The sequence below is a fragment of the Lagopus muta genome, chromosome 7 (assembly GCF_023343835.1).
Source record: "Lagopus muta isolate bLagMut1 chromosome 7, bLagMut1 primary, whole genome shotgun sequence".
In the NCBI taxonomy this organism is placed as follows: Eukaryota; Metazoa; Chordata; class Aves; order Galliformes; family Phasianidae; genus Lagopus; species Lagopus muta.
This window is the reverse complement of record NC_064439.1, coordinates 14,200,796-14,226,432: the sequence shown is the minus strand read 5'-3', so window position 1 is coordinate 14,226,432 and position 25,637 is coordinate 14,200,796. Positions and strand designations below refer to the sequence as shown.

The following is a 25,637-nucleotide window of genomic DNA, read 5'->3' as shown; positions in this document are numbered from 1 at the left end:
TGTAGGCGTAGTACTACTGAGGTGTAAGCCCTTGTATACTCCTGCAAAAGAGAAACAAAGCAGTAAGTCCATTTTGCAGAAGTTACTCAACCCCAGACAGAAACTCTTATCTCCAGTTTAAAAAAACCAAACAAACAAACTATAATAAAACCTAAGATGAGATCAAACTCTGCATCAACAGCTCCGTACCTGAGGCTTGAAGAATGCCATTCACCCCAATTCCAAGCACCACATCATCCTTCATTTTGAATCCCATCAATTGTTCTGATGTAACCAAAGCTGAAGCAGCGAATTGAGCACTAACAGAATCCAGTGTCTTGGAAACAAAACCCTAAAAAGAACAACGGTGGCACACACATGTGATTGAGGCTTCCAGGAGTCAGTACTCTCCTCATTTTTAAGCTATGCACATACTAGTGAAACAAAAATCCATCCATGTAAATCAGAACCAGCCCAGTCATTCTCGCAAGACTAAACTGCAGACAACTGGTACAACTAGGTAAGGGCTGAACTGCTATTTCTCTGTGCACTTTTAGCTCCATCACAGTAACAGAGATGAAAGTCCCCACAACTATTTAAAACACAAAGAAACTTATTCTCAAAATCCTATGGAATAACGTTGTTTCACAGGTCAAACTGTTCTCATGAAATTCCAAACCCAGTTCAGTGCCTCAGATGTTCAGATTGCCAGTAACTTCTGAACGTTTTTAAAGACGTGTCCATCCTCAGTGCAAACACCTCACACTTCTGAACGTTAGACACTTCCTCATCTGTACAAAGGACATATTTAGAAGCTACCTTTAGTTGTTAACTAAGAAAATACCCTGCTCTCAAGTCTCCCAGTGCCAAGAGGATAACGACACAGCCGGAGATCTTAGCAATTCATATTCCTAAGGCTCTGAATATTTAATTAATTGACTGACCCATCTTTTTTTTGTTGTTGTTAAGAGGGAGCAGAGGCAATGCCTGCCACACTCACCTGCAGTGTCCCTTCTAAACACTTTACAGAATGGCTATGATGTAGATTCAGGCGAAAGCCACTTTCCTGTTGGTTAGTTTCAAGGTTCTATGGCAACAGTTGACAATTAGAGATGAACCCTGGTGGGAAACAATGAGGGATAAATCATAGCACAGACAAATCCCTCACCTGTGATGTGTTGGCAGAGGAATTACTATTTGCTTGCTGTTGATGAATTTGTGCAAGCTGCTGTTTCTGCATTAGTGCCAGTTGTTGTTGATGTTGCTGGTATTGTTCGGCTGTAAATGCTGAACAAAATATAAAACGAGAAAATACTATATCAAAATATGTAGGAGTTGTGTATATAAACACATCTATGTTATAGTCCTTCATACATAAATACACCCCAGCAAGTTCCTAAGAGCCCTAACGCACCTTTATAGCAGAAAGGCCATCATCCTTCAGAACTAAGCTTCCCTTTGAGCTGTTTGTTTAAAGCATACAGCCTTGCACTGCTCTGCTGTATTTAGCTCCAGACAGCAAAAGGAGGGGAAGGAAGGAATCCAAAATACAACCAAAACCACACATAACTCAAATATCAAACTAAAATTTCACAGGTAGAAATGCAGTAAACTGCCACCTTCCATTAAACTAAACTATCTACATTAATAGTAAGGCATGTTTCTATACAAGAAGGGGGAAAATGTACATAAGGCTACATTTTCAGCCCCCACAGATGCCCGCTTAAAGGGAGCAAGTCAAAAATGTTTCGGTTTTAAGTTTAGCTGAAGACTCTACACTGGCCCAGATTGTAACCCCACTACAATTCACATTTTCCTCTAAGATCTTGAAGGGTGACCCAGAATTCAGCATGACAAATCACCACCATTTTAACCAGCCAGTCCCCATAAAAGCTATTTCTAGGAACAGCACTGTTAGTACACACTTAGAGGCGATGCCCAATGAAATCACAAGTGTCATTAGTTTATTGATTAGCTTCATAAAGCATTAAGATCTTTTGTTTAGGAACTGTAAATTGAGAATAACAAAAGAACACCTGCTTTCAGTTTCAAAGCAAGTCAAATCTGGAACTGAACTCTCCTTTACAAATTCAGCTAATGACACAGGTTCAAGATTCCCCTTCAATTTTATCTCTGGATTACAGAGCTGCTCCCCAGTAAGTGCTACGAGCAGGACTCACACTCCTAGAATGCATGAGAACTTGTACTTTCAGGAGAGCTCACTACTGTATGGCAACAAATCCCACCACATCTTGTTCACAAGCTGCAATTGCTGCCTGCTCATCTACTCTTTCAGGTCTGCTCACCTTCAGAAAACCTGTTTCTATCAAAACAAAACCATCTCCTGCTTCCAGATACAGGAGCAGAAGTTGTAGCCTACATACAAAACTGAACAACAGGTCAAGAAAAACTGCTAAGCAAGTAAGAATTGATATCTGAAAACAAACTGCCAAACATGCTTTTCTCCAGCATACTTGTGATTTTGTACAACAAGCTGTACAACACTGTTCCAAATGCCCTTTTTTATGCCCTTGTACTTTGGTGTATCTGCACTTGAAATTCTGAATCCTTATTCAGCTTTTACATTCAGGTGACTACTCCGTATTTCAGTAAGATTCTTCAGCAAGCAGGAATGAAGCACGCTTGTACTGCCTGAAGTGATTCCAGTCAACTCCCCCTACTCCCAGCCACATCTCCTTTCGGCTGCCTTCACTTCTTCACCTTCTGAAGTCACGTTTAGGGGACAGCTTAGCATTAACATCCCTTACCAATTTCCTTACGAAAGGAAGTACCCTGGAATTCACAAACTCAGTATTTGGTGTTGGCTGTTCACAATTAAGTTCTACTGTACATAAAGAAAACCACCACCTGCTAACAGGCTTTTTTTTTAATTACCAGGAAACAGAAATTAGAGCAGGATGCTTTACCACAAAGATCAGCATGCTGAAAGCTAAAGCAGCAGCAGCAGGGGCAGGAACACAGACATGCTGTTTTGATATGGACAGATCACTTGTATTTATCAGTTAGTGGAAAATTAGTGCTTTAATAGCCCTACAACTCCACACGTGTAGGGTTCATCTGACAACACTCCTGCTACTGAAGGCTCCATGTATTTTACCCCACAGCATGACTGTGCAAACACTACTTAGAAAGTCTAAGTAAGCTTAACTCTCCAACTGCCAAAGAGGAAAATGGAGAAAAAAAAAAAAAAGGTTCATTTCATCTTTGAATTCAATATTTGCACACACACAAGTGAGATGGATGCTACAGTGACACTTGGGAACTGCCAGTTCCAGGTTTCGTGCTTTAGGTGCATTTCAGACTACGGCTTACAGCCTGCTCCAAACACTCCTTTATTTTGGAAGAAACACAAGAAACGAAGTTCTCCGAGATAAGCTATGTTTGTTTAGAACAGCAGTTACTTAGTGCTTAAGTGCTTCTTCAAATTGTCCCCAAAGTGACCTTTCTAAGGCCTGTACTTATAAACTGTGCATCACTGCACTCTGCTAAGCAGCCCACCATCCTGCTGGCTCTTCCCTTCTGCCACACAGAGCAGCTACCCAGGTGTGCAAGTGACCCCACTACAACTGCCACATCCTCATCTGCATCCAACTGCTTCTCTCACTTCTGCTTAAATACCCAGCCCCACAAAGGGCAGCCTGAGGACGCAGTGAACACCTGTCTGTCATCCCTGACAGCACACCCAGGGGCACCTCTGCGTTTTTCCAAAGTTAGGACATCCAGCAATGCTTTCTGTGCCGCTGGCACTGAAGGCAAAATCCCACTAAGGCTTTTCAAAATACCATTCACAGCTCTATCGGAGGTTCACCGGGACGTTCTGACACATCTCCCCGACAGTTTTACCACCTACTGTACGGACATCACTGAGAACCCAAACCAGATCATTACTCCTGGAGTAGGACAGTACTACAAACCAGGACAGTGAATTTTACCTTTTTCTGCTAACTCACTACCACTCTTACAAGGTTTCTTCCAGTCCTGCTCTCGGCGTACAGTCTGTATTAAGCACTCCAGTTCAAATATGATGTTAACGATGGCAAGGCTTTGTTTCTGAGAACTAGCATTCTCATACAGAAAAATGCTCACACGTACTTCGTGTCTAAGTACATCCACCACTTCCCCTTTCCACATTTGTTTTCTGTAGCACACAGTTGTGGCTGGAATTCAGAAAGGCATTCAGTGAGATCCCCAACACAGCACTGCGATGGAACCAGGGCTGAGCTCACCGTGCGTGCCTGCAGGCATAGCCCTGAACTCCCCCAGAGTCCTCCACAGGGTTCAGGTGCCCTTTTTTTAAAAGCAATTACAGTAGAATGCACTGCAGGCCAGAAAAACACAGCTGCTCATTATACGTTGATTGTATTTACTGTACAGAACATTTACTTCTTTCCTGCAAATAGCACAGATCTATTTGCCCAGGTGCCAGACTTGGTATCTGGTTTAGCATCACTATTTCTAGAAGAACGAGTAATTAAAAATACAGCCTCTTAAGCACTTTTTCCTAGAATTTTATTATCAATTCTCATCTTTCTTCTGTAGGAGAGCCAGGGCACAACTGAAAACCTTTCACTCCTGTCAAAGAATATTGGCAAACAGCAAGTAAGTAGACAATGTCATTTTCATTTGAAATCTTATGTTGGTCTTTATCTGTCTGCAAAAGGAAAAACAAAGTAGCAGGCAAAAAGAGAGCCCACTCCTTCTCTCCACACATCAATTACCAGCCATGCCTCTGCTTATTCAGAAAAGTACTGCTATATAGTTACATGCTCCTGATATTATTTGACACCCCCAGCACTTCAGAAAATTAGTAGTGAGACAGCCAGCTGAACAACAGCAACTGCTGCAATTAAGAGCTTCAAGTAAACAAGGAACTAAAACATAACATTTGATATTTAAAGATGACAAATTAGAGACTGAAATTATTACTTCAGCAGCCCTAGACAGGAACACAGCATTTACAGAGTCTTCTCACACAGCATTCTGGGGCCACAACATTCATATTTAGGGCATTTTTAGACTATTTAATACTACAGAATTTATCAAAATAGAGAAAAATGAAACTGTTTCATTCCCTACCCAGAATCCAACCAAATCTCAACCAGCAGTGCAGCTAAGAGCATTATCACTTCCTGAAACCTGAACTGTCACAGCTAACAACTGCCCTCTCTCCAAGACACCTGGAGTCACTTGCACAAGGAGAGCTGCCCAACTCCTTCCCCCACCTTCAATTTTGGGAGCCTTTAAGGCACAGCCCCACGCAGAGCAGCACCCAGCTGTGATGGCTGCCAGGAGGCAGCAGCTCCAGTTCTACTCTGAGACAAGGCCACAGGAATGGCTCTCACCCACCTGCCAGCAGCACAGCGTTTGCAACAGGCATCAAATCTCAGTACACTTCTGAACTGACAGCTGCCAGGATTTTAAGTCACTGCAACACATTACGCTGTTACCTTCTTCATTTAAACTCTCGACACAACGTACACACCTGTTCTACAACAGGGTGAGTGCAACACTTCAGCAACAAACAGAAAATGTATTCTAGTTTACAGATTACTGAAAGGGATCAAAAGAGCACTGAGTCACTTTGGGAATTTCCAGATAGGAACACAAGGAAAGAAATATTACAGTTACTGAGCCTGACTGAATGAATAAATGACTGCTTACAGATTTATTTAATGTCTTCTGAGCAACAGTTACAAACCCTGTCAGTAACTCCAATTTTTCACAGCACACTACTCAACACTCACTAGCAGTACGTTCTTCTTACAATCATTTAAGTGACTGAGATGCATACTATCTTTCTGGTATGTAACTACAGAGCAATTTCTTTCTCAAATTAAGCCACTGAATATCTCTGCATTGCACAATACCTTAACATCTCTCCCAAATGCAATGGGATGCTGGTACTCAAGGAGCCCTGTCCTCAGAGCACAGATTCACAGAGATGCTGTCAGCAGTTTCGTACTGCAGCACACAACTACTATCACAATGTTACCCACTTTTACAACAGCACTTAGTGTGCACCAGCTCAAAACCACAGCCTGTGTTTCATTCCTCTGAAATTGCCAGTCCTTCCCAGAAGTGGCTGAACCATTTAGGATGGCTCACTGCAGCATTCACGTAAGGAAGAAATCCCAAAGAACTGCCTTGGCTTTCTAACAGCCACAGCCCCACTCCTGACTGCTCCTGCAGTGTTACTGTGAGGTGCCCTGCTTGCTGTTACTCTGCTTCCCTGATGCAGGAGAATACAGATTAAGGTAAACAGTGACTACAAGAACCAGCTTCCTAAGTACCAGAGAATGTATCCTGGAGAGCAGAAAACATACAAGTACTCCTGGTTCCTCTACTAGCATCCCCCCTTTTTAACCTGAATGGAAGATGCTTTGATTAAGCCAGTCAGGAAATGTTTCAAGCCCAGCAAGTATCTGAAGAATCAGATATTCAGAGTCATTAAAAAAAAAGCAACAAGTTCATAGCATCAAGTTAAATATCCGTTCTCATAAGCACTGAGATCATATTGGTGGAGAAACACCTAACAAACCTTGAAGAAGATTCTCTGGCCCTTCATGCTGAGGTGATGGCCATTAAAAAGGCAGCTGATCAGGTGAAAAGATGCAACACCACATAACCAAGGCTTCCAAATAATGAAGATCTGTAACTACTGAACTGGTGAACTGTGGGGGGGAAGGAGGACAACCCTATTTCCTGTTACAGTATTTTCCCAAGAGAAATACATAAGAGCACCACATCTCTGCTGTACGAGAGAACAATGAGTTGTTACTGTTACTAATGTGCATGCAAAGCAAGCGTAACGCAGTATTAAGTAATCCAGAACATCACATTTTTGTCTTATGAGACATTATCTGGCTTATACTGCCTGGTTAACAGCGTTCTACTGCACAGCAAGTTCTCACCAGTGAATTCAGAAGACTGAAGAAACTTAGAGCCATCAGAGTGATTTAGTGTTTGATGCACCAGGCCCAAAGATGTTTCACTTTCTGAAAAGAAGTTCAAGATTTATTTACTTTAACAAGGCATTAAGACACTACGAGAACACGAAATACTAAGCCTCTGACTATTCCTAACACAGCCTTATATTTCAGCCCAACAGAACTCAGCCTCAAGTTCCTGCTGTCAGAACTCTGCAATTCTAGAGCTACAAGTTATAAGCTGGATGCCAGATGTATGCATGTACTCCCTACCCAGTGGTAGGAAAACAATCAGAAAACAATGACTAACAAGGGTTTTTACTGCTTGCCATTGCAAGAAAGCCACAAGTGCTTGCTATGCTCTGGTATCTGGCTGCCCACCATCCTAAAAACCAACTTCCCAAGAACACCATGGGCTACTTGAGGTACGTACAGTTCACTCTACGGTCAGTGTGTGACCATTCGTGCATGGAATGCAAAGTCTTAACAATTTACACAAGCCCACAGATCCAACAACTCAGAGCAAGGTCTTACTCCAGCTGACTTCAAGCTGAGCAAGAAACAGTGGAACAAAGTCTCTGCAAAGAGACAAGCATGCAAATGTTTCAGTAAGCACCCGTCCTTTCCCCAAGTCACAGCATTTCCAGAGAAGCAGGTTTTCTTCTCAAAATTTCCTCCTTCAACTCACTCTAAGGTAGGCTATAAACGCCTCTGCTATTCCCAAAGCACATCTAATTTGGAACTCACTGTTTGCTCAGTTAGGATCTCAGCATCTCGACCACTAAGAGCAACTAAGGATGTTAACTCCCAGTGGTAACTGAAAGGGGCTATTAAAAGCATCAATGTTTTCTACTGACCAGGATTTCCCTCCCATAAGAAAACAGGTATCTGGAAAAGGGAAAATAATAAAGCAGACAGCAGTGCAGAAACTACTGCAAATACAAGAGCTAAATAAATATGTGAACAGCCAGCGATGGCATGAAAGCAACAAAAAAAAAATGCAACAGGTCCTACTGCTCTGGAATGAGGAACTGCCAAAGAGACTGAGAAGTTCCCTCCAGCCTCCTTCTGGGAAAGAAGTGCCTTAGCTGGAGGTAGGAGGCAGCAGGGCACAGGAAAGGCAGCAGTTACCCTTCCCAAGAACACTATGAGCACTAAACTACCAAAAACTAGCAGTGACCCATCAGCATCGTTACGGAACTGGAGACAGGAATGCTACAAACACTTGGGAAATGAAAGCATAGCTCACCATCCCACTAAGCCCTTCAGTGTGCATAGGACAACTTGCTTTTTTTCTTTTGCACATCATAACTTGCTTCTGAAAAGCATCAAAGCTTACTTGGATAAATACTCTATGAAATTCCCACATACAACATGATTGAATACCAACAAACAACTTGTAGCAAATAGTTTGCATTTCCACTTTACAAGAAAGGGAAGGCAAGGTAAACTATTCTGGATTCCTTAATGATATTCTGTATGTCTGTAGGTTTGCACGTAAAGTACCATCTCTAATACCAGAGGTAACTAAGAATTTTCAGGAAGGCTTCTGCCAAAACACTCAGGCTTCCTATCAAACAAAGTACCAAGAATTCAGCAGAGACTAATCAGACCTGCAGACCTCTCCAAAGAGACCCAATTTCCCCCTGAGAAGAAGGCAGAAAAGAACAGAATGCGTCACAGAAGCCTAGTCTTAAGGCAGAGTCTCTCATCTTTGCTAGTAACAGACGTCTCTGGTATGCCCACTAAACACAAGGCTGGGAAAGAACCATCTACACAGTACAGTTACAAGGGTCTCAAACCTGAGATTACCAGATGAGACACTCAAATAGTGAAGGCAGTCGTTAATAACAAGCAGGAGGAAGCCTCCAGAATTCGATGCAGTGTGAAGGCCCGTGAACCACCTGCTTGCCATTTGCCTGGCTAACTGGATCGATCTCAACAAGGAAAATGATCTCTGGCACACACATACTTCAGATGAACGTTCTTGGCTACTGCATACTCCAAATTATTAAAATATGCAAGAGCGCATCTTAAGGATTATAATCTGGACACACAGACTCATCAATAATGGCTCCTTAAGTATTTTCGTTCGTTTTATTCAGAGTGAGTAGTTCTGCCCACTGAAAAACAGTCAGTGCTCCACCAGAATCATGTTTTTACACTCTTGCCTGCTTTTTACTGGTGCCCTTGGTAATATATGCCTGAAAATCCTTGAATCAGCTTCTCTTGTTAGAAGGTAAAAACGCATCTTTTCTAGTTCTTCAGCAAGATGAGAAGGGGCCACCTCTCTTCAAAGGTGATGCTACTTTTCGTGGCTACTTGATCCTGCTGCTGAAGTCTAACCTTCCACATAAGGCAAGCGTAGTACAAGCCATGCTTCTACATAACTTGTAAGAGGTATAAGATATCCCTTTTCCAGCTGACATAGAAAATCTCATGGTAACAACTCCATCTTCCATACTTTTTTTTTTTTTTTTAAATGCTGAGCAGTTTGACAACCAGTATCAGAACAGCTCCTGCTTCTTCAGGTGCAAAAATCATCACGAATCACCTCCTGGCTCTTTGAGGAAATCTCTCTCCAGGTCTTCAGGACAAAAACCAAAGCCTCCTGTAGCCAGAGAAGAATGGCATGTCACAGCACAGCTCTTAGGACTTGAGACACTATCACAGCTTCTTGCCTGTGCTGCCCACATACGACAGACCTGTCTATAAATGGCTGTGGAAGACTCTGTTTGACATCAGCATGTCTGGACTGTTCCAGGTGGGAAACGCTCCATTTCTTTAAGCCTCTTTGATATGGAACTGGAAAAAGCACATCACATGATGGAGCACAGCAACGTGGCCACCTCTGTTAAGTGCTACAGAATCTTACCCAATGTAAGCAATTTGGCTGGACTGCAACTCAGAGCAACAGCAGAACACTAGTAAATAGAATGGCACCAAGGTGAACTGCTGTACGCTGGTTTCCAACTCCTACTCCTAGATAACCATCATCACACCACATATACACAGAAGAATCATAGCTATAGGAATCCAATTAAGAGTACGAGTAATTCCAAGAATACAATCTACCCACCACACTGCTAACAGATGACTATCCAGAGATTATGGGAACGTGTTTGAAGTACTCAGATAAACATTCAGAACTTAAAGCATGCAGATGAACTTCACTTTTTTCCTGTACCTAACACTTAATAAATACACATGAATCTGAGCTCCAGAATTTGCTTATTTTACACCGATAAACCACATCTATAGAATTCCAGGCACAAATGAACACAATATGCCAGGCACTCATACATGCTTCAATACACAATCGTGTAATTAAATTTGGTACAGAATTCATCACCATAAATAACTCCACTTCCTTACCTCCAGTTAGGAGGTATTCCAACCATCTTTTTAAAGAAAACATTCTTAAAGAATCTTTTATATGTACTCATATATACACCGACACGTTTTGAACTCAAATTGCTCACTTCTGTTAAGTCTCATTTCCAGGTATGATGCACTGCCTATCAATATTTCAGAGACTACTTACAGAGAATAAACTATCCATTGCACAGGTATGTTCTTTTGCATTAGGCAGATGACACTCCAGTTCTAGACATGATTTACTGATATGAAACCTCATTTGAGAGAAGGGCCTGAATTCAAACACTAAAAGCCACCACTTAGATTACAACCCCCAGCTTTGGACCTAACACATTCTCCTGCAAGAAGAGTCATGAAAGAAGGGGTGGAGGGTGGTGCTGGGGATAAGGACCCACTCTAGGACAGTGTGGAGAGGAAGCATGAAAGAAGGGAGCTGAATAAAGCTATTCAATCATTCTAAAAACAGGGAACAATTTTCAGGAAAAACAAGGGGGTACAAGGAATTAAGATGAGAAAATGGACAAAATATACTGGTGAACAGGAGGATTAATCAGATACCAGAATACCATTCAGCAAGTCCCCAAAACATCCCACGATCCAGGAAGTTGAGTATATGCACCTATACCCACATCACCTCTATGTTTCCCAGCTTTTTTTTTTTTTGTTTGTTTGTTTTCAAAACTGTAGCTTGAAAGGGAAAATATGATTTTAATCTTTAAAAAAATTGCAGTAAAACACTTGCAAAACTATATGGCCTTTTTTGTTTGTTTTTTGTTGTTGTTTTTAAAAAGCAACAACAACAAAAAAAGAAGCCCACTTCAGTTCCCTTTCTATAAAAAGGTGAGACCAAAACTCAAGTTCCCTAGGTCGTATGCTAACCACATAAGCACCAGCCTCTTGCTGTGATGAGCCCAATACAGAGATGCTATCTAACAGTATTTCAGTTCCATTGCAGCAAGTTTCATCAAGTCTCCTGACAGTCAGTTCCTCAGTTCTGTAACTCAGGTTCTATGAAAGCCACCTGGCACGTGCTGGTGGGATATACAGGGGATGAGACCCAGTGCTCTGCCAAGCGTGCGCGCACATGCACAGCACAGATGGCAGTAGATGGGGTTATTTTTTGGACAGCAGATGGTATTTAGTTTTACCATGTCCAGTTCAGGATTTATAAGCACACTGGGAGTTTAAATGCAAACATTTCAGCCAAAGCACCACATTTCAAAAAAATTTAGAACATAATCTTTGCATCACTATTTAAAATCAAAGTATCTTTAATTTTCAAAGTTTAGATATCCCAGGTTAACTTCAACCCCATACAAAACTGTTTCTAAACCACCACCTTTCTAAAACCTTAACTATATCGGCTAAGGCAGTCTGCATAAATTTGAGATGCGTTACACTACTGTTGGCAATAACTAAGGATAAGCATTCTGTGCAGCAAAGATAAAAGATAGGCTGCTATCATCAAAATAAAGTATGCACGACCTAACCACATTCAGGATTCTCTGAGCCAAGTTCAGTATTTCTAAAAGCAAGTTTGTCAAAGTAAACATACCAAAATGTGCTGAACCACTGCTACTTTTACTTTGTATAGAGGTACTGCATGTCTGGGTCCCAGGTTGTGCTGTGCCTGTTCGATTTACACCCCTGTACAGTTTCCTACAGGAGAGTTCGTCATTGTCACTGTCATGTAGGGATGGTGTCCGAGGCCTAAAGTGCCGCCATCTACATGATTTGATATTGACTAGTATCTGACTGAGGTCTTTCGAGAAAGATTTGTCCGAGGTATTTGTTTCTGAGGTATTGGCAAATTGACTGATTGAAGAGTGTTGTGATGAGGAAAGCATTTCCAAATCCAGCTGATGAAATGTATTATCGTAGTCCGAATGCGCTCTGTCCAGCAGCACCCTAAAAGAAAACAATGTAGAATTACACATGGCAAATACCAAAGGAAAACACCAAGAAGTCACCAGCTTGTCACGTGTGCTTGGGGAAGATATACATAAAGTAGAAGAAACCACAAAGTTGCTCCAGAACACACAGATTTTGGAAACAGGCACAGGAAGTATGACCATATCATTAGTGCTTTACAGGAAGTAGCACGTTTAGGTTTCTTATTCTAGCTTTTGCTGTATAAGTAACTGATGTACACCATGGTGGAGCTACTGCGGCACCGCAACGTCAGTTGCAGAAGTCTTCCAACAGGTTCAAACATTCCTGGAGTGCAATAAAAATGGACACTGAAATGCTTAAGTAACTAAGTGCCCTCTTACAGCAAATTCCATGTAAATGCTTTACTAACACATCAGCACACCTACCATCACTGCACAAAGAACCAAAAACTAAAAGTGTAAGATCCCAATCAAAATGCCACTATGAGCCTGCAGCTCCTAACGTCACCTGCTAATACACTAACAGATTCTAAGCAAATCTGAATGCCAAATCACAAATTCCTCCCAATTATGATCAAAAAAGACAACTTGAAAGCTGATTTCAAGATACACATTGTTTACAGAAGCACACTTAAAGACACTAAGTGACATATAATTTTTTTTTAACCATTACAGTAGGTCAAAAGTAAAATGCTTGAATTAACAGACTTGAATTCATTAAGGTTTTTGGTAACATTCAGAACTTAACTGTTATTTTCACTTCTAAAAATTCCTTCCAAAATTCTCCTCTATAACAGGACTGAACTAAGAAAAACATTTTCATCAAACATCTATTATTTCAACTTCCAAACACAGCACGCTGTCTTACACTACGCCACTCACTTCAATATGAAACAACTACATTTGTTTTCACCTCAGAACTGAGCACTGCTGACAATAAACAAAGTTGAGAAACTTCTCAGCAAGCAATGTTAAAGCAGTGTCTGCTACAAAAATGGAGACACTGATCTGCTGAAGAAGCCATCAAATGGAAGCATTTAAAATACCACCTTCTGTAATATTGAGGGCTGTTCTTTTCTTTTTTTTGTTTGCTTTGTGCATTTTATCTTTGCTCATTTCAGAGATGACTTTTATATATATAAATACATAAATTTTTATATGTAAATATATATATTTAACTTACAACCAAAAAAATAATCACAACCATTACGCAGCACTCACCTTCCTCCACGGCCGACCCGCCTTCGTGCAAACCCAATACACCTCTGGGGTACTGTCAGAGTGGTTAAGCAGTATCTGTAACGCACATCTCCTAGTCTTCCCTCTTTAGGGCTACTCCATGGCCAGTTGCCAGGTTGGTCTAAATGAGGCTTAAAATAATCACAAACAATTAAACACACAAGTTTTGCCATCAACAACATTCTGTCTTACTGTATACAAGGAAATCCTACTTACAGCATAGTACTGACAGCCTGCTTTCCTACGGAAGGCGAAAGGACCATCGGGATCGTTTTCTTCCTCAGCTTCTGAAGAACCAGACAAAACCTGCAAAATGCAAGCAGGGTGGGCGAGTGCAGGTATTAGTAAGCGTGTGAGTTTTATTACTATTCCTTCCCTAACAGGAAGGGAGAATTCTAGAGATCCTACCTGGGAAAGGGGTTCTTCATCCGAGCTAGGGAAATCATACTGATTCAAATCTTTAGCATTAAAGACTGGCAGTGCAGCAGGACTCGTCTGTTGAGGAGTAGCAGCAGCAGATGAAGGTAAGACTTTTGGCTTCTTCTCATACTTTCTTTTGGGCCGAATAACATCGGATTTATCCTGCTGAAAGGAAAAGCAGCAGCAAACTTTTACACATATCATTTTATAAGAGTACAAAAGTAGCTCTGCAAAACTACTCTGTAAGCAAACCAAACATTAACATCTTCACGCTAGCATCGTAATAGCTACAGAAGCAGACCTTTCAAGAATATTTGTACTTCACTTCTAAAAATTGAAATGTTTAATATGTAAAGTGGAACTAAGCACTGTTTGCTCTGTAGCCATCCCAACAGAACACCAGTCAAAGTGAATACACTGCTCTGGGGAAGCAGACCAACATGTACACAGCAGTGCTGTTAGGCTGATGTTCATAGGTGTTTATGCAGTGACAGGGAAATCAAGAACCAAATAATGCTTTAAAAGGCAGAAGTGACCTCCTCGAAGGTACCCAGAATCTCTGAACACAAAAATTAAACTCATTTCCCCATGCAGCTTCAAATGCATTTTCTAAGTTTCTGACAAATGTGCCTCCTCCAAGCCGTGAGACACCGCACCAACCCAGCATCACTCATAGATGAGTTCACTCCAGCAATCTCAAATACAGTGTCCTGCTATCAGTGGAAGCACTGACTGACTCAAGGTATCCTGTCAGATCCCAAACAGTTCTTGGATATTCCTGAGGTACAAGAAATCTGTGCACAATTCAAATGTACTTCAGCTTTTCTGCTATTATGTGATGTATTTAACATGCTAAGCTGTTGGCACTGTAGATACGTTTTGTATGGCAAAAGCCAGCAGGATGCAGAAAACACTGGTCACTATTCACTAACTGATACTTAGTACAAAACAAGAGTAGTATGTTTAGGCTGCAGCTAGACTTGATGATCTTTAAGGTCTCTTCCAACTTGAGCAATTCTATGAATCTATGAAACACAGAAATACAGCATAGTAGGAATATCAGTGGCTCACATCAAAATACATACACTGAGTCAAGCATGCCTCTGGATTAAAATAGCTACATGAATTCACAACAGACTAAGGGTTTTATCTTACCAATCCTATCTTTACTGAATATCTGGGCAACAAATACAACTTTGTTCAGAACACCCTAACTTCAGGGACATTAACTGATTAAAACATCAGTATCAACCAGTGCAGAAGTTTAACAGAACTGTAAATATCCTTCTGTCTGTAGTTCATCTGAATTCCTTCTGTTTTCGTCCTGAGGAACTCCATTAGTTTCTAGATTTTCATCACTCCAACAGAACAAAGCATTCTACTTCTATAGCAGCTCTGCTAGACTGTTTCCAGCATCCAAAAGCTCCCACCTCCCTCCCAGTTAAGAATATTTTCTGCAGATATATCCTGAAATGCCATAGTTGGCTTATGCTACAGCATACAACAACTTTGTTATCCACATTACTCACTTTAACTTTATATTCTTTCAGTTCCATAGTTTCTTGATGTTTGAAAGGACTGCTGTTAGTCACAGGAATGATGGGAATAGAATAGGTAGGTTTCATTGGCTGCCGCTGTGCCATGACCTCAGACACAATCTCTCCACTGTAATCACCCAAATTATACCTGTAATTAAAAAATACATACATAAGATCACTCTTACGAATATTCATAACACTGGTAAAAAAAACACCAAAACATGCAACAGTCAAACACAGAATAACAATACTTGCAACTTGGGGCAAGTTCCCAAGTCAGCATGAAGTTCAAAAATGACTGTTGCAGAAGAGACAAATAGTGTGCAAATTTTTACTGCAATGCCTAGTTTTGACAAACAAGGATAACTGTCTGCTAAAAAATAATGCAAAGGGAAGAAGAGGAAACAAAAACCTGAAGGAAGAACAGGACAAGTTCTTTCCCTCCTTATCCGGTAACAGTACCACTTAAAAGAAAAAATTTATCACAAAAATTGTTTAGCAGTGAGGAAGAGAGCCTTATTCAGAAACCCTCTTTGCGTAAAGGCACAGCTTTGTAAGACGTAGCACCACGAAATGCAATATGTTTCAAGACCTGTGCACAGTGCTAATTTGATGGTCAGGATTTTTCAGTAATTGTGTTCAAGAGTTTACTTTCTTTAAAAAAGCTAGTGCATCTCTCCCCTAACTCTACTAGACAAGGAAAACAGAGCACCTGATAGAAAAGGCAAAGACTCAGCTTGTGTTCCCAAGAACTCAAACTAAAACCAGTAAGAGGTTTGTTTTAGAGCTTTACAGTACTGACTGTAAACATCCTAAGTTTTCAAACACAGACACTTAAATTTGATAAGTCCATTCAGATTCTAAATACCATCTGCGTAAAAGAACAACTCCACATTTCAAATGTGATTCTCAAATCATTGTGAAAGTGACAGCTGAGAAAGTGGAGCGTTTGGTCTCTTGCACAGCTGTCAAATAGGATGTCAGCAGGAACACAAGTTGGAAACTCCTCACAGAACAGTATGTCATACTGAATGAAATGCCTGCTAGTTTTCTTCAGGGGGATACTCGTTAATCTACACAGTTAAGTAGTTTAACATATCAATTTCTAAAGGAATTTACCTGAAGCTATGTTCTTCCTTCCTACATAATGCACACAACATGAGATGCAAATGTTTGAATACACATACAACAGAACAATGCAGGCTGCTTTTTCACAATGAGTGACTCCCTAAATTCAATTTTGCTCTTCAGAGCCATAAATGAAAATATACTATATTGCTAACAGCAGAAAAATTCAAACTTTTATTTTAAGATGATCTCTCGTATTTTATAAAATATTCATGAGACTTGAAATCTACAGCAGTTTCCAAAGCTTTCTGTAGCACATTTGCAAGAAATGTTACCTCTTTTCGATAATTTCCAGTGTTAAATGCAGCAACTCCCTCTTGCTTTTTTCCCTTCTCTTTATCATCTCCAGGATGGTTACTGCACGACTCAGGTCTCGACGCAGTTTAAGCATCTTCTCATAAGACGCCTCATCATTTTTTCGATTCTGTAGATACAAATGTAGTTCTATGTTTTCCCACATCATTTAAATTACATAATCTGAACTAAAAAGTAAATTCTAAGTATTTGGTTTTTTAAACCACACACAAAAATGAAGATAACCAGATGTGTCTGCCAATAAGCTGCAGCTTTCTGCCATCACAAGCATGTTTAGCATCTAAATTAGAGAGCAAAAACTACTGAATGCAAACTTCCTTCAACAGCTGGTCTAAAGCAGTTAATCTTTTTTTTTTTTCTTGCAAATTAAAAGGGAAAAAGCCAAGCAAACAAAAAGCCAACTTGTATTACTTCACACTACTTAGCAAGTTTGTCTCTTTAGATTAGCTACTTTATGAGAGGGAAGAGAAGGAAGAGAAACAAGCGATAGGGAAGCATTAGTCTACTTACTTTCCTTGTCTGCATCTTTTCTGTTCGTCTTCTAAAAGCAACATAAGGATCATTTGTGCTGGAGCCATCTCGCTTCTCTTGTTTCACTGCTGGGATAAGAGAGGGCCCTCGACAGTTTTTCCTCTTTTTAATCCAGTACTCGTATACTTCTCTGATCAATTCATCATCTTCTTTCAGCAACAGCTTGGCCTCCTGCAGGCTGACTGGCTAAAAGTAAAACCCAGTATGTCACTGTCATATGGCATTACAGACAATGCACATTTCAGACTTTTTATTCAAAGCAACACCATACCTGCTGACCACTGCCCTTTTCTAGTCGGTCTATCATCTCTTCAAATTGCAAAGGAGAGATATCCATTCTCTTCTTCAACTTATTGACAAAGACCTCATCTTCTGAATCCATGTCATAATCCGGCTGCTCAGCATCCAAACTAAAAGCTGAACGATACAAATTAAGCTCAACTCACTGTTTTACTACAGAAATGTTCTGTTCTAATAGCAGTGCCTGCTGTATGTGCCAGATCCTTCTGAAGACAAAAACCAAGATAACGTTTGTACACTGCTTAGAAATAACACCTGCCTTTTTTACTGAAATAAATTATATGACTGAAATCAAGGATAGACACTGATATCTACTTGAGCACGCTTTCATTAACTAATGAAAGCTTTACAGCGTCCAAAACATTCAGAGGTATTCGACCCCACTACTTTCAAGGAGAACTTGCTGTATTGGTCAGACTTCACTACCATCTCATGCTCTACAATTTCATGTTGTAGCATCCATGTCAGAAGTTAAGACTCCAGCTTAAATGCTTTAAGAGGTATTCCTAGAGAACTACATGCACAGTGTATGAGAGACCTCACAAACCCTCTCAATGACTTTTCTGATCCAAAGGTATCAGACCAAACTAGTCCAATAGCACGGTCTACGCATCATGGCAGGGAACCTTCAATTATGAACCATGTATTACAGAACATCCCCTGGTTCTCAGCTTCATGCAAACTGCTTTGGTTTCTCAGAACTATCGATTTCTTAAAACATGCATTTCACATTGTGAAAAGTATGACTTGCTTTAAAAAAAATGCAGCTGAATGTTGTCATAGCAACTAAGAGACCACTAGTAATAAGTAAAAGAAGAGTGAAAAACTGCACCTTAGCATCAGCATATAAGACTCCTAGTATTAGTCTCTCCATTTGCTTATTAGAGCATGCTGCTTATTACTCAGCTTATTACTGAAGATCAGACTGACACAGAAGCCTCACATTAAGCCAGTGAGCAAGGCGTAACTATGGCTATGTATACACACAACAGATTATCAGAATTTAAAAAATAACACCACAAGACAGTTCTGCAATATAGGTGTCCAAAGTAATGTGCTCACGTCAAGGTCCACATCCAAGCAGAGCAGCTGCTATGTTCCAACACCAGCAGCATCCTAACATATATATAACTCAGTGAAACTGCTAAAATTAAAGTACAAACATATAGACATAAGAAAGACGTTATCTTCTTGAAGAGGAGCTTAATATTCCTCTGAAAAGGTATGACAGGGGAGTGCACACTGCATAAATGCTGGAAGAAATACATGCTCCCAAGCTAGATTTGACAGGAGCTCAAAAGGCATTTAAGAGTCATCTATAACTGCTGGTAAAATCAAGTTTCTGGTGTAGGCTCCAACAACTGCTTTACTTACGCTGTATGTGAATCAGCTGCTTTGGCATTTTAAATTCTCCAGGATATATAGATTCATAGTATGCAATATTACTTTCAGCTTCTGGGACTGGTATAACCATGTTATCCCTCTTCTCTCCATATACTTGTTGTGCTGAGATAGCCCGTTGGAGATGATGTTCCTATCAAAGAAAAAAATGAAGTCAACATCAAAAAAAACTACGAGCATATTTTCAGAGCTCAGACTTTAAAACGCACACCTATTTCCTCACCAATGGTCCCATTCCCAACCATGAGACAGGACATCAGAAACCACTTATTGAACTCCTCCTTCTGAACGCAGTCTATCAACTTGTATGTTTTTCCAGTAGGTGGAGCCCTCTCTCCTACACAAACAGCAGACTTCAGTTACTGAGCTAAGCCACATGCTCTTGGCACAACACCCTACATAAATCCATACTTAAATATTTCTGGAAAGACACTACAGATGGATGAGACATACAGACTGTAACAAGTACCTGCAGATATATTCACAGCAGTTTTTTTCTGCTACTTGCTATGGCCATTTGTCAAAAGCAAAGACAGAAAAACACAAAGTAGGCCAGCCATCATCTTCTACCATGAAGATAAACAACCGTTCATTCCCGCTAACCCAAACAGGCAATTCTTGTTTATCACAATGCTTTACATCACCCTCCTTTTTCTGCTCCTAACCCATCAATGCTTAATATCAAACTAAAAACCACCGCAATGAGAATAATTTGCTATCAGAAAACAACAGCAGTTTCTCAAGCCTAGAATTAAATTGCATTTGCAACTGCTACTGCAGTCTGAGTAACAGGTCAGCAATACTGCTGAGAACCTTCTAATACTACTACTGAAATGCACTCCATCTTTCCTGTGAGTCTGTCAGGACAGCAGGTAGTAACAGCTCAGCCTGTGTACGTCAGCAGCACCAAGCACGCACAGTGTTCACACACACATTACGAGTGGCTCATCCGCAGTGTAACACTGAACTTCCCCCGTAGCAGCAAAACACCTTTGCTGCTTTCTGCATTCGAACTATTCTTCCCAGGTGCCATAATCCAATGCAGCACCAGCTCTGCCCACACTGCTATCGGTGGGATGCTATAATGCTGGCTACTGAAATACTGACACCAACAACTACAGCGAAAGGGCAGGGGGAGAAGACAACTGATTCCACAAGCAAAGCAAGAACCCACCAGTGTTCACCTTTATCACCTTATTACAGCTTTGTCAGACTCCAGTTTAGGCCTCATCAGTACAATACAAGCAGTTAACACCTTTCAAATAAAGCGACGTTAGAAACTGTAAAATTAACTTTATTGTAAACTGCAAAGCCAGAGCAGAGCTTCAAACTAAAACCTGCTGCAAGGTGCAGTTTTGTTGCAAGAATTCACAGGGGTTTCAGCTCATCACTTCCTTCAAACAAGCTGCAAAGTCTGTCCACATCAGTCTTGCTAAGCCATCTTTTTATGAAGAGAGACCAACTGCGGTAACATGGCATCACACAGTCATGAACAAAACTCACTGGACTTTTTTGACCTCTTGCATTTGATAAACCTCAGCCATGTCGGAGATACAGCAACTAAAGTGAATTCTTTCTATGACTTACTTTCTTTTTTAATCACAAGAGACTCCATCATCAGAACCTCCCTATCCCCCAGATTATCACGTTTGGGCAGAAACTACTAACAGGGACGGTGCACCTTGCTCCAACAAGTCAGCCAATGGCTCAGCCACCTCCCTCCTGATAATAAACATCAAGTGTGAAATAGAACTCTGGAAGCTTATTTTTCAACACAAAAGCACGTGAAGAACTACAGCCAGCCAGCCTATGACAGCTTCCAGTTTCTATTTTGCATTCATTCTCCACTGTGGCTGCACAGCTGATTCCTCCCACTCAAATGCGACACTTCATTCATCTGAAACTGGAGCCTTCTGCTTAAAAGTGCAGCAGTTACCTCAGTTTGCCAGAACGCTTCTAAATCAAAAAGCCCTTGTTGTTACACTGGTTTACTATATCAGATGCTATAGACCAAATCTTCCCCAAACCTGGCAACAAGCACTTCAAGACAGAGCTCTTCAGAGACCCAACAGATCTCTGCCCTTGATCATCCACTTCCAAGTACAGTTTTCCAACCAGTTATGCTTTCCCTATAGCACCAGTTCCAATGGCACTGTTTCTTGCATAACTGCAATAATAATTATTGCAGTAATTGCAACCAAGTCAAGTGCTGCTATCCAGCAGGTCTCAGCTGCCTACAGAAAGAAGCTGGACTGGGTTAGCCTGGTTTCACATCTGAAAAGCTCCTGTTTTTGTTTACAAGAAGACTAGTATTTTCCAGGTGATCACTGGGCCAAACACTTTCAGCCACCCATACCTCCTACAACATGCAATGAAGCTGGCTGGTCACAATCCCCCAGCTCCCACCTTTCTAACAGTACTGAAAGCAGTGTCACTGCAGGGCCCTCCCCATCCTCTGGGGTGCCACCTGCCCTTCCAAGTTCTCAAAGAGCTGTGAAATTGTTTCTGACTGTTTCTTCAAAGTCCCGATGTGAATTTTAGGTGGCTAAGTCAAGCTCCAAGGCTAAAGCTGTCATGTCAGAAGAAAACCCGGCTAACAGCTGGCTACCAGGAGGTGTGGTCCTGTCCCCTCGCTGTCAGTCCCTATTACTGCTGCCTTGTACCAGGCTGATCTGTGACAGCTGAGGGAAGGGAACGGATGGAGCAGCAGCTCTCCTGTTGTTCTCCCCAAAGCAATTAGCGCTCCAATAACTGGCTCTGGGAGCAGGATGTGAGGAAGAGAGAACACAATCCTCTCTGGCAGCAGCCAAAGTTGCTTAGCTTCATCATTACATCAAAGTTTGTCCTTTTGGGGGGGGGGGGTGGGGGGGGGGTGGGGGGGGGGGGGTGGAAAAAAAGAATTGAGGGCAATAAAACCTAAAACTCATGGAAAGCAATGCTGGATAAGCATTTTCAACAGCTCAGCATCAAGCATAATCAAGTCTTTCTGTACAAGTACAGCATCCCCTTCTTAAACCACATTTGCAGCAAACTGCTTACCACCTTGTTCCTTTTTCTGAGACAAGCCTTTCACTTTCACATTCACGTATTATTTGTTCCAACTCCCCAGATGCAGGCTCTTGTGCCAACTGATCCTTCTTATCAAAGCAATGCTGGAACAGACCGCAGCTGCCTGTTTTATTAGTGCAACCCAGGCCAAACTACCGGAGAACACACAAATCAGCAGGTCCCTCTCAGTTTGCTTCCCTTAGATCTTTCATACATCCCCTCTGTTTAACTAGTAGTTACTGAAATGTACTTCTTTCTACTATTGTTTCTTCATAGAAAACTGTAACCACAAAGGTGCCTTATCCTCACTGAAATGCCTTCTATTTTTACATTAGCTATGTTCAGCCCATTAGGCTCACATCCAGGAAAGCTTCCCTTGCAGTTGCTTCCTCTGCCTGACATGAAGGAAGCATAGCCTTGGGAGTTGTGCTACAAGGCCCATCTGATCCGCCGCTTTCAGAGCAGTGGCAGCTTTCCTCAAACCGCATTCCTTCTACTTGGTGCAGACACCGATGCTCATCCAATCCGTACATGAGGCCACTGAGTATTCAACCAAAGCCAGAAGTCTCCCCCCAGCCCAGTGCCCACCAGGTAAGCTGCCTGCCAAGGCTCACCACGAGCTCAGACAGCTCCAGAGCAGAAGGGCTGCAGCAGGAGCACACACCCAGAGGGGCAGCCAGGAAACAGCTTTGCTTCCTGCAACCCGCAGCCTTGAATGTGGCACTGCACCCTCTGGATGCCTGTCCAGAAAGGTATCTGGGCAGAATTTCAACACTCATCACTGTGCTTCAGGTTACTCTGCTACTTGCTTAAACAAACAAAGTAATTATTTCCTCCTTTTTTCTCTCCTCTGGTTTTCTTCTAATTGAAGTCTACAAAGAAAGCCCACTGAAACAGCAACCCTCCCTCTGATTTCCAAGAACATGGCAAGAGAAGATGTAGTCTATACATTTCTTAAAGCTAAATTATACATGAATACCATCCTTTATTCCTTAGTCTTCCTTTCTATTAATTCCTAACATACAACATTTGCCACTTGCATGCACTTTCACTGTATCAGTTTGGCAATTATGCTCTACAATATCAAAGAGCAGATCTCTTAGAGACAGTTCAAGGCACAGAGGCAGTACCAAGAGGCACTGCCAAGAGGCAATACCCCCAGCAAAGCGGGATTACTGCAGCTCAGGGAGCAGCTGAGCACAACAGAATTGCAATTTGTTCACTTCTGATCTGAGGAGCAACAGGACCTCTCTCAAATGATAATGCAGGAACGCCAGTGGAATTCTTTGGAAACTCATCTGTGAGCTCAACTAAGCAGACAGTGGTAACTGGGAACAAAACTCTTTGCTTCCTTGCTCCTTTTTGTAACGCCCAGCAAGTTTTAGGTAACAGGACTGTTGGATTCCAAGTTATAGTTCCTCACAGAAAACCAGCACTGACAGAGCACAGAGATTACTTTGACAGAGCACTCCACAACACACCTTGGAGGCTACACTCTAACTACGATAACCAGAAGGCATTTAGAATAAATAAAAAAATCTAAGTGACATCACCCTGTCATTAATAGTTGCACCAAAGGAACAGAAAGTGTGGTATTATTACATTACTGCAGTAGAAAAGAGTATGTCTCTGTAAGAATGAAGGGAAAAATTCACTATTTTCTAATTTGACTGCATAATTCTTCTAACAATTCCAAAGCTCTTTAAAAGATAATTTAAAGGCACATTTGTGTGCAAAAATTACCAGAAGAGCCAACTCTCAAGTCCACTTTGTAGAGAAGAGCAGCTCAAGGAGGAAAGAAGTCCTCAAATTATGGAAGTCTACACAAGGATTGTTTCCTCTGCTGCAGGAAGTGAGTGGGGCAGAGGGGTGGACCACACACAGCCACTGAAATAAGTTTTAAAAAATTTATCATTATGAAAAGGACAGAGGAACACACACGAAAAAAACAATCACTGTTCATTTAGATACAAAAACCTTATAATGAAGATGGAACCAGAAACATCAAAAGCTGTAGAGCTCATCATGCCACTTGACAGTTGATGAAGCGGTGTAAAAGCAATCTGATTTCAATCCATAAGGTGAAGGCTCCCAGTTGCTAAACTCACCAGGACAGCACTGCTCCTGCACCTCGGTTATCTCAAGTCACCATCAGCAAGGTGTGTTATCCTTAGAGAAGTGCAACGCAGCTGAAGGCTACAAAATCCAACCAAGACCAACCACTCTGGTCTACCCTGTAACACAGGCCAGGGACTACGAGACACTGGCGTGCCCACCGCATGCACCGTGCCCCAGCCTCACCCCTCAGTGAGCTGCGGGGCGCACGCACTGCTTCCTCACTGACTTGCATGCACAGTGGCCTCAGAACAGAGCATCAGCTTACTCTGCTTGGAAATTTGTCCATAAATTGAATCCAATAATTTATTAACTGAAAGCACACCAACCTAACTGCCTCACTCAACACCCTCTTGCTGTTAACAGCTCTTAGTTGCTCTGCAACCTACTGAACAATCATTAGTTTATGTAAAAGACTGGGAGGAGCACAAAGAGTGACCTCGGATAACGACATGCATAAAAATAAAGCTCATCAGTTTGGCCATATGCCTCCCCTTACTTCTTAGATCTCTTCTTGGCCCTCCCCAGAGCCAGCCCAGGCTCAGTGAGGCATTTCTATGGCACTCCAGGAGGCAACTCTGCCACTGCAATAGGAAGGGCCCACGCAGGGACAAACAAGCACCAGCAAAGCCGCAAGTAAAGGCACAGACTACAAAAGCCAGTGTATAACATCCATATTGGATCAATGCAGATCTGCCCAGAGATGCCCCAGGTCTCCTCTGCATGCTTCTAATATTTAAACAGCAAGTGGCTTCAGCAACTTCCAGTAGGAGAGGAAGCAAACCTGCTCAGTTCTTCATAAGCAACAAGGTTATTACAGAAGCAGTATCATTCACTTTCCTTTTTACTACCTCACATGCATATTCACTCACACATACGCAAAACAGCAATGACATTCTGACGAGTCTGCTTCCAAACAACTGCTGACAAAGAGCTCCAAAGTCACCCTTATCATCCCGAGTTACACCGATCTCTGAGTCGCAGAGATCGCACAATCTCTGATAATGGCAATGCAATAGTTACACAGGCAAGCACATAAGCAGCTTCCATTCTCCTGACTCATGTACATGAGCACCATGTAACATGTTGGGGCAATATTTACATTTGGCCACAGTAAGAACACCATTGAAATGGGACACAATGGGAAACAAAGCAGCACAGTGATGTTCCCTGCTCTGTCTGCGATGGATCCTGAAGAACACCGTAGGTTTAGAAAAGTAAAGTCTGGTCAACAAGTAATTGTTAAGCCATCTTCCTGTTACAGGTACTTGTATATACAGACATCAGGTAAACAACTCCTCACTTTGACTGAAGCTGCACGATCTCTCAGTGCCCTGAGTCATTCTATGCAGAAGAGAAATCCGTGCTCATTACTATGGCAGTCTACAAATGTCTCTCTGTATTCC

At 41.6% G+C, this 25,637-nt stretch overlaps 1 protein-coding gene across 8 annotated transcripts in view; it reads right to left on the bottom strand.

Moving 5' to 3' along the window:
• Nucleotides 1-25,637, bottom strand: part of EPC1 (enhancer of polycomb homolog 1) — a 59,381-nt gene that overhangs the window by 2,394 nt on the left and 31,350 nt on the right. For 4 of the 8 annotated variants that reach the window (XM_048952295.1, XM_048952296.1, XM_048952291.1 and 1 more), the window contains 14 exons: nt 19,042-19,201; nt 17,639-17,784; nt 17,347-17,553; nt 16,797-16,945; nt 15,385-15,541; nt 13,844-14,020; nt 13,652-13,741; nt 13,418-13,566; nt 11,860-12,212; nt 6,912-6,995; nt 1,148-1,266; nt 980-1,066; nt 190-331; nt 1-41 (listed from right to left, as the gene is read on the bottom strand). The exon at nt 1-41 is cut by the window's left edge and continues 326 nt beyond it. In XM_048952295.1, the coding sequence (XP_048808252.1) occupies nt 1-41; nt 190-331; nt 980-1,066; nt 1,148-1,266; nt 6,912-6,995; nt 11,860-12,212; nt 13,418-13,566; nt 13,652-13,741; nt 13,844-14,020; nt 15,385-15,541; nt 16,797-16,945; nt 17,347-17,553; nt 17,639-17,784; nt 19,042-19,141 (2,001 nt within the window). In that variant the 5' untranslated portion in view covers nt 19,142-19,201. The remainder of the gene's footprint in view (nt 42-189; nt 332-979; nt 1,067-1,147; nt 1,267-6,911; nt 6,996-11,859; nt 12,213-13,417; nt 13,567-13,651; nt 13,742-13,843; nt 14,021-15,384; nt 15,542-16,796; nt 16,946-17,346; nt 17,554-17,638; nt 17,785-19,041; nt 19,202-25,637) is intronic. The other 4 variants (XM_048952290.1, XM_048952293.1, XM_048952292.1 and 1 more) reach the window with 4 other exon arrangements.